Source organism: Chelonoidis abingdonii, chromosome 23 (assembly GCF_003597395.2).
Source record: "Chelonoidis abingdonii isolate Lonesome George chromosome 23, CheloAbing_2.0, whole genome shotgun sequence".
Lineage (NCBI taxonomy): Eukaryota > Metazoa > Chordata > Testudines > Testudinidae > Chelonoidis > Chelonoidis abingdonii.
The window spans coordinates 21,613,190-21,624,897 of record NC_133791.1 but is presented as its reverse complement, the minus strand read 5'-3'; the positions used below and the strand labels follow the sequence as shown (position 1 = coordinate 21,624,897).

Below are 11,708 nucleotides of genomic sequence, written 5' to 3'. Positions count from 1 at the left end.
TGTAAGCTTATGTTTGTGTTTCTAAGAGCAAGACAGGCACAGGGGCACCAGTTTAATAATCTCGCCTAGGGCACCATAAATCCTAAGGACGGCCCTGCTCAGCGGTATCTGTTGGGTTGGCTCTGGTGCCCCCAGGAGTCGCGCCCTCATGGTGTTGGTATAATGGGCCCTGCCATCTTGCCACCTCCTCAGTTACTTCTTACTGCCTGCGAAGGTCACTGGAACTGCTGTTGTCCCTGAGTTTTTCCACAAGTATTTCTTAGTGAACTTCTCTTATTTACTGTACATAATTCTTTTTGTAGTGTTTAAGTTTCAGTTAGTTAGTCAGCTGACCCCGCTTAATGGGTGTGATGCTGTATGGCATATGGGTGACCGTTTATAATATGATTGATACCAATATTACAAAATTGCATTGAATCTTACAATATATGCCATGTGAGGTATTAGTGGGAAAGTTATAATTGGCTAAATATGATCATCAGGTTTGTATCATCTTTGTATTGTGAGCAGAGGTGAAAGTAAGCCAGTACGGTGTACCGGCAAGAGCCAGTACACAGTGCCAGATCGCATTGGCTTCCACGGTGGGGATTTAAAGGGCTCAGAGCTCCCGCGGCTGCGGGCAGCCCAGATCCCTTTAAATCTCGCCCGCAGCTCCGGCAGCTGGGCTGGGGCCAGGATTTAAAGGTCTTGGGGCTCCCTACAGCGGCAGGAGCTCCGGGCCCTTTAAATGCTGGCCTCAGCCCGGCAAGGCTCAGGGTTCCCCACAGCTGCAGGAGCTCCGGGTCCTTTAAATCCCACCCACAGCTCCGACTGCCAGAGATGTGGGGGGGGATTTAAAGGACCCAGAGCTCCGCAGCAGCTGGAGCCCCAGGCCCTTTAATTTGCCCCTGAGCCCCAGGGGCTCCCGGCCATCTCTGCAGCTGGGAGCCCCTGTTGATTTAAAGGCCCTGGGGCTCCCAGCCACAGTCAGTGCCCCAGGGCCTTTAAATCTTGAGAGGCCCTGCCCCTACCAATTGAGGCCACGCCTCTTCTGGATGAGGCCACACCCCCTCAGGACTCCTGCAGTAGCGGTAAGTCCTGTAAGTTACTTTCACCCCTGATTGTGAGTTATAAATGTGTGGTATTATTTGAATATCAGACTTGTGCTGTGTTCCTGGGTGACCCCCAGACAGATTGGCATCAGTGCTATCCAGCCTTCTTGGTGGCCTATTAAGGGCAATCAGCTGTACAATGAACTCCTTGAGAGAAGCCAGGGGCTACAACTATGAGTCAGCAGGACACCTAGGGACGTGTCTGTGGACAGGGACTCCAAGTGTTTTTCCAGGCCTGTGTGCAGTGAGCTTGTGTTTGGGACCAAGGATGTACAAGCCACATGGCAAAGGATAGAAAAGGCAGCTGTACCATCTCCATTTTGTCTTCAGTCTGGCTTCTTACCTCTGGAGCAACTTCTCTACAAACTGAAGCTCTGAACACAGGACTGATAGACCCATCCAAGCTGTGGATGTGTTCCAGAGGGTCTTTCAAGCTAGCAAACTCACCAATGCTGTGAAGATCCTGTTATATGGACTCTGAAGTCTTATATATGTATCTGATGGCTTTGACCATTTAACAACTCTCTTCTCGTTCTTTTCTTTTCTAATAAACCTTTAGTTTTAGTTACTAAAGGATTGACTGGCAGCATGATATTTCGGGTAAGATCCAAACTAATATTGACCTGGTAATGTGGCTGGCCCTTTGGGGGTCAGAAGAACGTTTTATACAGTGAGCAGAATTTTTTAAATAACTCCTCACCTTACTGGATCTATTTGTTGATTGGGAGCCAGAGAACTGGAATGCAATGAAGGGGGTTCCGTGATTTCTATTTTTTAGCTTCTTGATAACCAATGTGGGGAATCAGGAGCACAGCGGAGGGAGGGATAGGTCAGTGGTTTGAGCATTGGCCTGCTAAACCTAGGGCTGTGAGTTTAATCCTTCAGGGGTCACTTAGGGATCTGGGGCAAAAATCAGTACTTGGTCCTGCTAGTGAAGGCAGGGGGCTGGACTCAAGGTCCTTTTCAGTTCTAGGAGATATCTCCAATTATTTTATTTTTTTTTAGGTTGTGCCTGGTTGGTGAATCTAACTACAGTGTTAACATTCAGTTCTGGGGGAATTTGCTCTCCTCTTGCACCCTGTCCTGACCTTGGCATTTTCAGTGTGAGCTGCCCTAGGCATCTCAGGTCACAGCGGGGTTAGCCCATCCCTGGTGCAAGGACATGCCTCAGTCCCTGGGGTTTGAGATGTGCGTTGTGCCATAAGCCAATGCTGGTTAGTAACCCACATTCCAGCTCCCTCAAGTGTCTGAGGGAGGCCCATGTGCAGCAGTGCTGCAGGATTTGCAAGGGCTTCAGGCCCCAAACTAAGAAGGACAGAGACACCAGACTGAAGTTCCTTCTTATGGAGGCAGTGCTTTGTCCTCCCTCAGAGCCAAGTCACACTGACCTGGCACCAAGCACCCCAGGTCTCTAAGGGAGGCGTGGCGCTGTTCTGCTTCTCCAGTGCTGAGGAAGGACTCTGCTTCTATGTCCCAGGACTCCTAGCACCGAAAGTCATCCCTGGTGCCAAGGAAAACAACTCCAGAGGATCCCCATTTGAACCGCTTTCAACATGCTCTCTGCTCTACCTAGCCTGGAAGGTGGCCTTCCTGGGCACCATTACTTCTGCTAGAAGGGTCTCAGAGATCATGGCAAATTGTTGGGAGCAGAATCCCAGTTTTCAAAGTCTCTCCCACCTCAGGGAGGTAGGCTGGGCCCTGGAGAAGGTCAGAAAATTTCCCACCTCCTAATAACCCCCTGCTGTACCATGGGATGGGTCAGCCATCAACCCGCACTACTGGTGCTGATGAGCAGAAAAAAGTTTGCTCCTGTAGCGTACTCCAAGACTCCCTCAACCCACACACATCAAATTACCAAGAGCTTGTTTAACGGCCCTTCTCACTGTTACCCTGAAATCACAAAGGAGCAGTCCACTGGGACCAAGCACACACAGAATCAGCTCACGTCCCCGGCCGTGGCATTGCAGTTACACACAGAGACCTGAACAATGCTGCTCTGTGCCTCTGGGAGCCCACACAGTGAAAAATTTACATGTCTGGGAAGCGCTGGGGCAGCACTTTATAGAGCCAGCATATTCTAGCTCTCTTGCTTGTCAATGCCAAAGGGCCGTGTCTCCTTGATACCAAAACATCTTGTTTCCTATGCAGGTGATTTCAATCCAATTATATCTCAAATCATTGGCCGAGACAGCTCCCTTGGAGAAATAAGCCCTGCAGCCTGCTGTTGAAATACCTTTTGAAGTTGTACAGTGGAGCTTACTTTGCAGAGGGATGAGGGCTTGGCTCCTTCAAAGCCTTCTGCAGCGATTCCCCAGCAGTGAAGGGGGGCTGGTTAGATTGTCCAGATGATTTTGGGTACAAAGAAGCAGATCAGGTTTTTAGCTCTGGCATTACCTAGGAAGTTGTGGAATCTCTTTCCTTAGAGGTTTTAAAGGTCAGGCTTGACAAATCCCTGGCTGGGATGATTTAGTTGGGGTTGGTCCTGCTCTGAGCAGGGGGTTGGACTAGATGACCTCCTGAGGACCCTTCCAACCCTGATATTCTATGATTGTTTTAGGCTAGGGTTTAGGGTCAAAGCCAAATCAGAACTAGGACTTGTGTCTGGATTTGACTCAAGGAAATCTCAAAAACTGATCTTCTAATATTTTGGCCCAAAACATGTAAAACTGTCTGACCTAGTGAGATCTGAGCCATCTTGAGTTGTGCAGCTCACACAAGACCAGCTGTTCTTATAAGATTTCAGCTGGGTGCGAATTCAAACTAGAGAAATCCAACCCCACCTGAAACACAGGAGGGACTAGACTGGAGGTGCCAGTTCATATCCATGTCTGGGTGAATCCTGGCCCCACTGACATCAATGGCAAAACTTGCTATGGGGCCAGGATTCCCCTTTTATTTTTTACAGCAAGTCCATTATGGCAGTGAAAACCTGGAATGGGTGAAACGTTCTGTGCTGTGCCGTAGTGCCTGGTGTGGGGCAGCCAGCATGCACAGTGACCCAGAGGGTAGGACATGGTGACAAGGGCACTCCAGACTCTCCTGGGGTCCGTGTGCCCTTGTCCACTCGCCTACCCAGGCGTGCTGGAACAATGTGTATAGTGGGGGTGCTGAGAGCCATTGAACCAAACTGTAAACCCTGGATATGATGGAAACCACTTCAAGCCGGGGGTGTGGCAGTTCCAGCACATATGCACCGACCTACGTCCTCTCCTCCCAGTGTAGCCTGTGCCCCTCTCAGACGCTTCCTTGAGGAAAATGTCTCTTTCTGTCTGTTGACCCCAGTTCATTCCAGTTCCCAGGGGAAGGGAAGGTAGGAGACAACCCTCCAAAGTGAACTTCCCTCACAACCCATTTCCTCTGGGTTTCAGGGAATTTCCTCCATCACCTCCAAACACTTCCCTGCGTTTCCTCATCGGTATTAAAGTACTCAATCTGACACAAGAAAGCACCTACCGCTCCTACCCCAAAGGGTTTAACGCCTGGACTCCACTCTAGAAACACCCTCCTAATGTTTCCACCTCGTGATGGGGAGCCATTCCTTCCAAACTAACATTCGCTTAGGCCAGTAGGATTCCTGGGCTGGTGAATTACATGCAATGAATGCGTTCATTCTCTGTGGTAAGACAGGTATTGATAATTCTAGCACTACAGCTACACAATGGACAATAGACAGCTTTCCGTCTATGGTGCTGCTAAGGCATCTGTCACTGTCTTGGCTGGATGTGACAGAGAGCCAAATGCAGCACTTGGTCACACCCGTGGAAGCTCTTTGTTCAGCTTACTGGGGCTGCACAAGGGTGAGAGAGGGCTGCATTCAGCCACAGGACTAAGGTCAAAATGCTGCTCTCCAGTCCACACTGTGGCTCTCTTACCCATGTCACAGAAGAGAGGGGAGAATTTTGTTCCAAGGCAAGTTAATAGGTTCTACCTACTCCATCATGTTTCCCTGGACAGAAGATGCCATGTAGGACTCATACTGCCTTATTGGACTCATTGAGCCTGATTTTCCTCTGATTTCCACCAGTTTCACACTGGTGGAACTCACTCCTGATTTGCATCTGCAGAAGTGAAACAGGAATGATGGTAACAGTGATTCTTCTTGCACAGTGAATGAGAGTTTGGCCTCAACACCCTAGGAAAAATATTAATTTCAAACAGTCTGTCAAGTAGCTGTATGTGAATGCCAACGTCATTGCACAGTTCAGCATAACATCAGGGCCCTTGAAGTATGCCGAATGTCTTCCATGCTTAGAAAGGTCGCACCTAGCACTGAGGACACATAGGCAAATACACACCAGGGCACAGCCAATCATGATTTGGGAAACTACTGATGGTCACCTGCTAGCCACAGGTGCTTGTCTCCCCTCAGAGCATATGAATCATTCAGTATTATCAGTATTTTGCAGCTGCCTTTTAAACCAGGAAAAATAGCAGCTTCTGTATAGGCCATGCACATATCTCTCCCCATCCTAGTGAAACCGTTTCGCTCTCACCTATGCAAAGATCGGAAGGAGTGTGGCTACAGTGCATGTCAGATATGCACTTTAGATTCAGGTGTAAAGTGAGGTTTCTACTAGTAAACCAAAGAGAGAGCTTGAGTTCTGGATCAGCCCAGCTGGGGAGCAAATAAGCAGTCTGGAAAAATCACCATACCTGTTTCTATGGATGAGACCTCCAATACCATGAAGTTCAGCAGAACCAGCCACTTTGATAGCATATGCAAGTGTCTCCCCATCTTTGCGTTTCCTTTTTCAGGAGCCCCAAATCCCAAGCTACAGCGAGACATGAGGAAGTACCAGCCAGGCCAGCAGCAGCTAGTGGACTGAGGAGTGTGGTGACCTCCTAGCTTTCAGAGAACAAATCAAGCTGGAAGTTGCTGTGACATGGGAACAAAGCGGAGCAGCTGATCTGCTCGTTGCGAAAGGCAGCAGCCCTGGCTGTTGATTAAAAGGCAGAGGACTTTTCTCTTTCTTGTCTGGGCACAATGACCCCTAGAGCTTTACTTTTGTCCTTGCTTCAGTCTGCTCTTCACGGTCAGGATTTGTGTTGGTGCGTAGCCATGGCAACTATGGGAATTTGATGGAGCATTAGAAGAGCCAAGGGGAACAATAAAACATGCTGCCCCAGGATCCTCCAATCCACTAAAATGCATCATATGGTGACAGCGAACCAAGATGGACAATATCTAGCCAGTGAGGATGAGAGCACAGCTGCTGGGCATGACGTGCCATGGCACTAACAAGACAGGTATTGGGAGATCCAGGCTGAAAACAATGGGCTCGGGACTGATTTAGAACGAATGGAGACTACTCAGGCCCTGATTCCGTTAGTTGCTTGAGCACTTGAGCACTCTCATCAAAGCAGTGGGGGAGGGACAGCTCAGTGGTTTGAGCATTGGGCTGCTAAACTCAGGCTTGTGAGCTCAGTCCTTGAGGGGGCCATTTAGGGATCTGAGGCAAAAATCTCTCTGGGAATTAGTCCCTGCTTCAAGCAGGGGGTTGGATTAGATACCTCCTGAGCTCCCTTCTAACCCTGATATTCTAAGTCAATGGAGCTATATGCACCCTTCAAGGGAGCCACTTGTCTGAATCCAGGCCATAAAGAGGAATGTCATAGAACAGGCCCAGGCAGCTATTTATCAGACTGACCTTGCCAGGGAGGTGGGAGAAGATGCCCCATTTAGAGAAGGGCATCCAGGCTCCAATGTTTTTCAGGAAACCCAACTGAACAAAAAAAATCATCTCCATTTTCTTCCTTCTAAACCTTATTGTCCTGGTCCCATTTCCCCACTTCTACTGCTTGGGCCCACTTCCCCCTTGCCTTTCATCTCCCTCCCCTAGTGGTTGCTCACCCATCCTTGGCCTTACAGTGGACCAGAGCACTGCAGGTTGCTCAGCCCATAGGACTTGCCTATGGCACTAACAGAACTACTGCTGGAGGCTGAGGTCTGCAGAGCGGTGCAGGAGGTTTAATGCTAATGAAAACTGGGTGTCCAAATCCCCTTTATGGCTTTGAAATTCCCATCTGCAGAGTATGTGTGGGTGTTTGTAAAAATCCTTTCTTGATTTATTGTGGCACTATCTAGGTTCTCATGGAGGTAGATTTGGCATAAAGCTTTAGCTCTCCCATGAGAGGCCAGGGCTTCTGCAGGGCTAGCATTAGGGCAGGAACTCCACCCACTCCCACCACACCCACTGGGATTATTCTGGAAAATCTGAGGGTTTCCCAATCTGGTAAAGGCTGAATTTATATGATTCACGTTCATCCAAATAGTGATTTGCTAGAAATTAGAGAACATGGTTAGCCCAAGAACTAACAACAACGTCCCAATGTCATAATTGCTTAACTCTTTATCCCCCTTGATTGCATTTGTTCCTGTACTCGATAACCAATCAAGACTGTCACAACCTATTTCCATGGTGCACCTAAATGCATGGCCAGCTAGTGTAAGTGAGAATACTTTTCAAACACAAACAGTCCAGACAAAAAATGACTGTGAAATGCTCAAGGAGATTAGAGAGGCTATAAAAATAAAAAACTCAACAATAACAGGGGATTTCAACTATCCTCATATTGACTGAGTACATGTCATCTCAGGACGGGATGCAGAGATAAAGTTTCTTGACACATTAAGTGGCTGCTTCTTGGAGCAGCTAGTTCTGGAACCCACAAGAGGAGAGGCAATTCTTGATTTAGGCCTAAGTGGAGTGCAGGATCTGGTCCAAGAGGTGAATATAACTGAAACGCTTGCTAATAGCGACCATAATATAATTAGATTTGACATCCCTGTGGCAGGGAAAACACCACAGCAGCCCAGCACTGTAGCATTTAATTTCAGAAAGGGGAACTACACAAAAATGAGGAAGCTAGTTCAACAGAAATTAAGAGGTACAGCGCCAAAAGTGAAATCCCAGCAAGCTGCGTGGAAACTTTTTAAAGACACCATAACAGAGGCTCAACTTAAACGCATATCCCAAATTAAAAGTATAGTAAGAGAACCAAAGAAGTGGCATTGTGGCTAAACAACAAAGTGCAAGAAGCAGTGAGAGATAAAAAAGCATCCTTTAAAAAGTGAAAGTTAAATCCTAGTGAGGAAAATAGAAAGGAGCATAAACTCTGGCAAATGAAGTGTAAAAATATAATTAGGAGGCCAAAAAAGAATTTGAAGAACACCTGGCCAAAGACTCAAAAAGCAATAGCAAAAAAATGTTTTAGCATTGTACATCAGAAGCAGGAAGCCTGCTAAAAAACCAGTGGGGCCACTGGACAATCAAGATGCTAAAGGAGCACTCAAGGACAAGGCCATTGCGGTGATACTAAATTAATTATTTGCATTGGTCTTCATGGCTGAGGATGTGAGGGAGATTTTAAACCTGAGCTACTCTTTTTACGCAACAAATCTGAGGATCTGTATGAGATTGTGGTGTCATTAGAGGAGGTTTTGGAACAAACTGGTAAATTAAACAGTAATAAGTCACCTGACCAGAGGAGATTCACCCAAGAGTTCAGAAGGAACTCAGATTTAAAATTGCAGAACTACTAAATGTAGTTTGTAACCTATCATTTAAATCAGCTTCTGTACCAAATGACTGGAGGATAGCTAATGTGACACCAATTTTTAAAAAGGGCTCCAGAGGTGATCCCGGCAATTACAGGCCGGTAAACCTGACTTGAGTACCAGGCAAACTGGTTGAAACTATAGTAAAGAACAACAACGAGTCCTGTGTCACCTTATAGACTAACAGATGTATTGGAGCATAAGCTTTTGTGGGTGAATACCCACTTTGTCAGATGCATGTCACGTCTGTTAGTCTATAAGGTGCCACAAGGCTCTTTGTTGCTTTTTACAGAGCCAGACTAACACAGCTACCCCTCTGATATAGTAAAGAACAAAACTGTCAGATACATAGATGAACATAATTTGTTGGGGGAAGAGTCAACATGGTTATTATAAAAGGAAATCATGTCTCACTAAGCTACTAGAATTCCTTAAGGGGGTTGTCATAAACAGATAGTTAAGGGTTAATGTCTCTTCTACCTGTAAAGGGTTAAGAAGCTCAGTAAACCTGGCTGACACCTGACCAGAGGACCAGAAAGGGACAAGATACTTCAAATCTTGGTGGGAGAGTCTTTGTTTGTGCTCTTTGTTTTGGGGGTTGTTCACTCTTGGACTAAGAGGGACCAGACGTCAATCCAGGCTCTCCATATCTTTCTGATCAGTCTCTCATGTTCAAAATTGTAAGTAACAGCCAGGCAAGGCGTGTTAGTCTTATTTTTGTTTTCTCAACTTGTAAAGTTTCCTTTTCGCTGAGAGGATTTTACCTCTGTTTGCTGTAACTTGAACCTAAGGCTAGGGGGTTCCTCTGGGCTATATGATCTGATTACCCTGTAAGTATTTTCCATCCTGATTTTACAGAGATGATTTTTACTTTTTTTAATTAAAAGCTTCTTTTTAAGAACCTGATGATTTTCCTTGTTTTAAGATCCAAGGGATTGATCTGGACTCACCAGGGATTGGTGGAGGAAAGGAGGAGTATGGTTAATTTCCCTTGTTTAAGATCCAAGGATTTGGATCTGTGTTACCAGGGAATTGGTGAAGTCCCTCAAGGCAACCCAGGGAGGAAATTTTGGGGGTGGACAGAAAGTGCTCCAGACACTGGAATTCTGGCTGGTGGCAGTGTACCAGATCTAAGCTAGTAATTAAGCTTAGAAGTGTCCATGCAGGTCCCCACATCTGTACCCTAAAGTTCAGAGTGGGGAAGGAACCTTGACAGGGGTCAACAAGCATATGGCCAGGGGGATATAGTGTACTTAGATTTTCAGAAAGCCTTTGACAAAGTCCCTCACAAAAGGCTCTTAAGCAAAGTCAGCTGTCACGGGATTAAAGGGCAGGTCCTCTCATGGATTGGTAACTGGTTAAAAGATAGGAAACAAAGGGTAGGAATGAATGGTCAGTTTTCAGAATTGAGAGAGGTAAATGGAGGGGGAAGTAAAATGTCTGAAGGGCCGGATGCGGCCCGTAGTTTGCCCATTTCTGCCCTAGCCTCTGTTTGCCAGAAGCTGGGAATGAGCGACAGGGGATGGATCACTTCATGGTTCCCTGTTTTGTGCATTCCCTCTAGGGCACCTGGCATTGGCCACTGTCGGAAGATGGGATACTGGGCTGGATGGACCTTTGGTCTGACCCAGTCTGGCCGTTCTTATGAAGGTTCATTTTGTTTTAATAGGGGGAAAAATCTCAGCAACTTGATTCAGAAATAATATGCGTGTTAATACTCTCGGTACACAGAAAATCCAATTTTTAAATAATTGTCTAAAAACACACGGTTGGGAAATCAAGGTGATCATTCAAATACTTAGAAAAGGGTGGAAAATAAGAGGCCAGGGATCTGCCTTATAAACATCCTGACTGAACAGTCCAGAGAACGTGGATTATGTGATGCACATGACCTCAATGGGGCACCGTGCCACGTGAGTTTGGAGGATACACCTTCAGTTCTAATCGTGATCTTTTCCCAAAAATAAAACAAAGGGCTCAATTATTCCTTCGCTGGCTTTCCAGTCAAGCATGAAAACAAATGAGCTGATGTATCATGCACATAGCACCTGACCTGACATCAGATTATAATGTTTCTGGGCTAAAAACCCATTTTCTCTGCATATCCATTGATCTCTAAAGTCACATTTGGCAACTGTTCAGCAGCTGCTATATATATTCATGGATCCTTCTAAGAACATCATCTTTGGTAAACACTATAGTCAATTTGCTTGTTTCCAGTTTTGTTGGAAGAAGTTGCCAAGACTGACAACTACTTTGAACAAGTAATTGCTTCCTGCAAGTCCAAGCTCGGCAACCTGTTTTCAACACTTTCACTTTATAAACATTTGGGTTCAGAACCAAGAGGCAATAATTATTTGATATCACTCTCACACATGGATCTGGGGATGCTAAAGTAGAGCGTTGTACCACCAGCTGCAGAAAGCACAGGCCTGAGCCACTTAAGCTAACAGAGATTTCCCCTAGCAGGCAGTAATAGAGAAATCTGGATCCTCTGTCATGCACACAATCTCTCTCTTAGTGTTTCTCAAATGTGGCCACCGTGGCTGCATGCAGCCATCATGGGCTTTTCTTGTGGCCACAGCCTCCTGGTTGGTGGTTGGCGGGTCCCTCTTACAGGGTCACTAGCAGGGGTTGGTCCCTGCCCGCTTCAGGAGCCACGAACACTGTAGGAGCTAGGTGACCAGTGTGAGTTCCTCACCTTCCTGGGAGAGGTGGGGCTTGGGCTTTAGCTCTGGGGTGGTGGGTGGACAGCAGACTCAATCTCCCAGCCACAGGGCTTTGGGCTCTGGCCCCAGGTTCACCCTCCCCATCACCCCAGCTCCCACTGCCTCCTCCAGCCCCCCAGTGCATCAGGACCCCAGGTTCCAGGCCTGGACTCACCCCCGCACGCCCTGACCTCTACTGCCTCCACCACCCCGTCCAGTCCCCCATTACCCGTGGCCCTCCTGCCTCTTCACCTACTTCCCCATCCAGGTTTTAATTTGTCCCCAAGCTTTCTAGGGATGAGTAAGTCTGCTGTGAAAAGTGATATTAACAAATATACATATATCACTTTT

At 46.9% G+C, this 11,708-nt stretch overlaps 1 protein-coding gene across 1 annotated transcript in view; it reads right to left on the bottom strand.

The window, feature by feature from the left end:
- LDLRAD2 (low density lipoprotein receptor class A domain containing 2) overlaps positions 1 to 5,851 on the bottom strand; it is a 37,767-nt gene extending 31,916 nt beyond the window's left edge. The window contains exon 1 of the mRNA XM_075060222.1: positions 5,745 to 5,851. Within this exon, the coding sequence (XP_074916323.1) occupies positions 5,745 to 5,826 (82 nt within the window). The 5' untranslated portion in view covers positions 5,827 to 5,851. The remainder of the gene's footprint in view (positions 1 to 5,744) is intronic.
- Between the last annotated feature and the right edge of the window lie 5,857 nt (positions 5,852 to 11,708).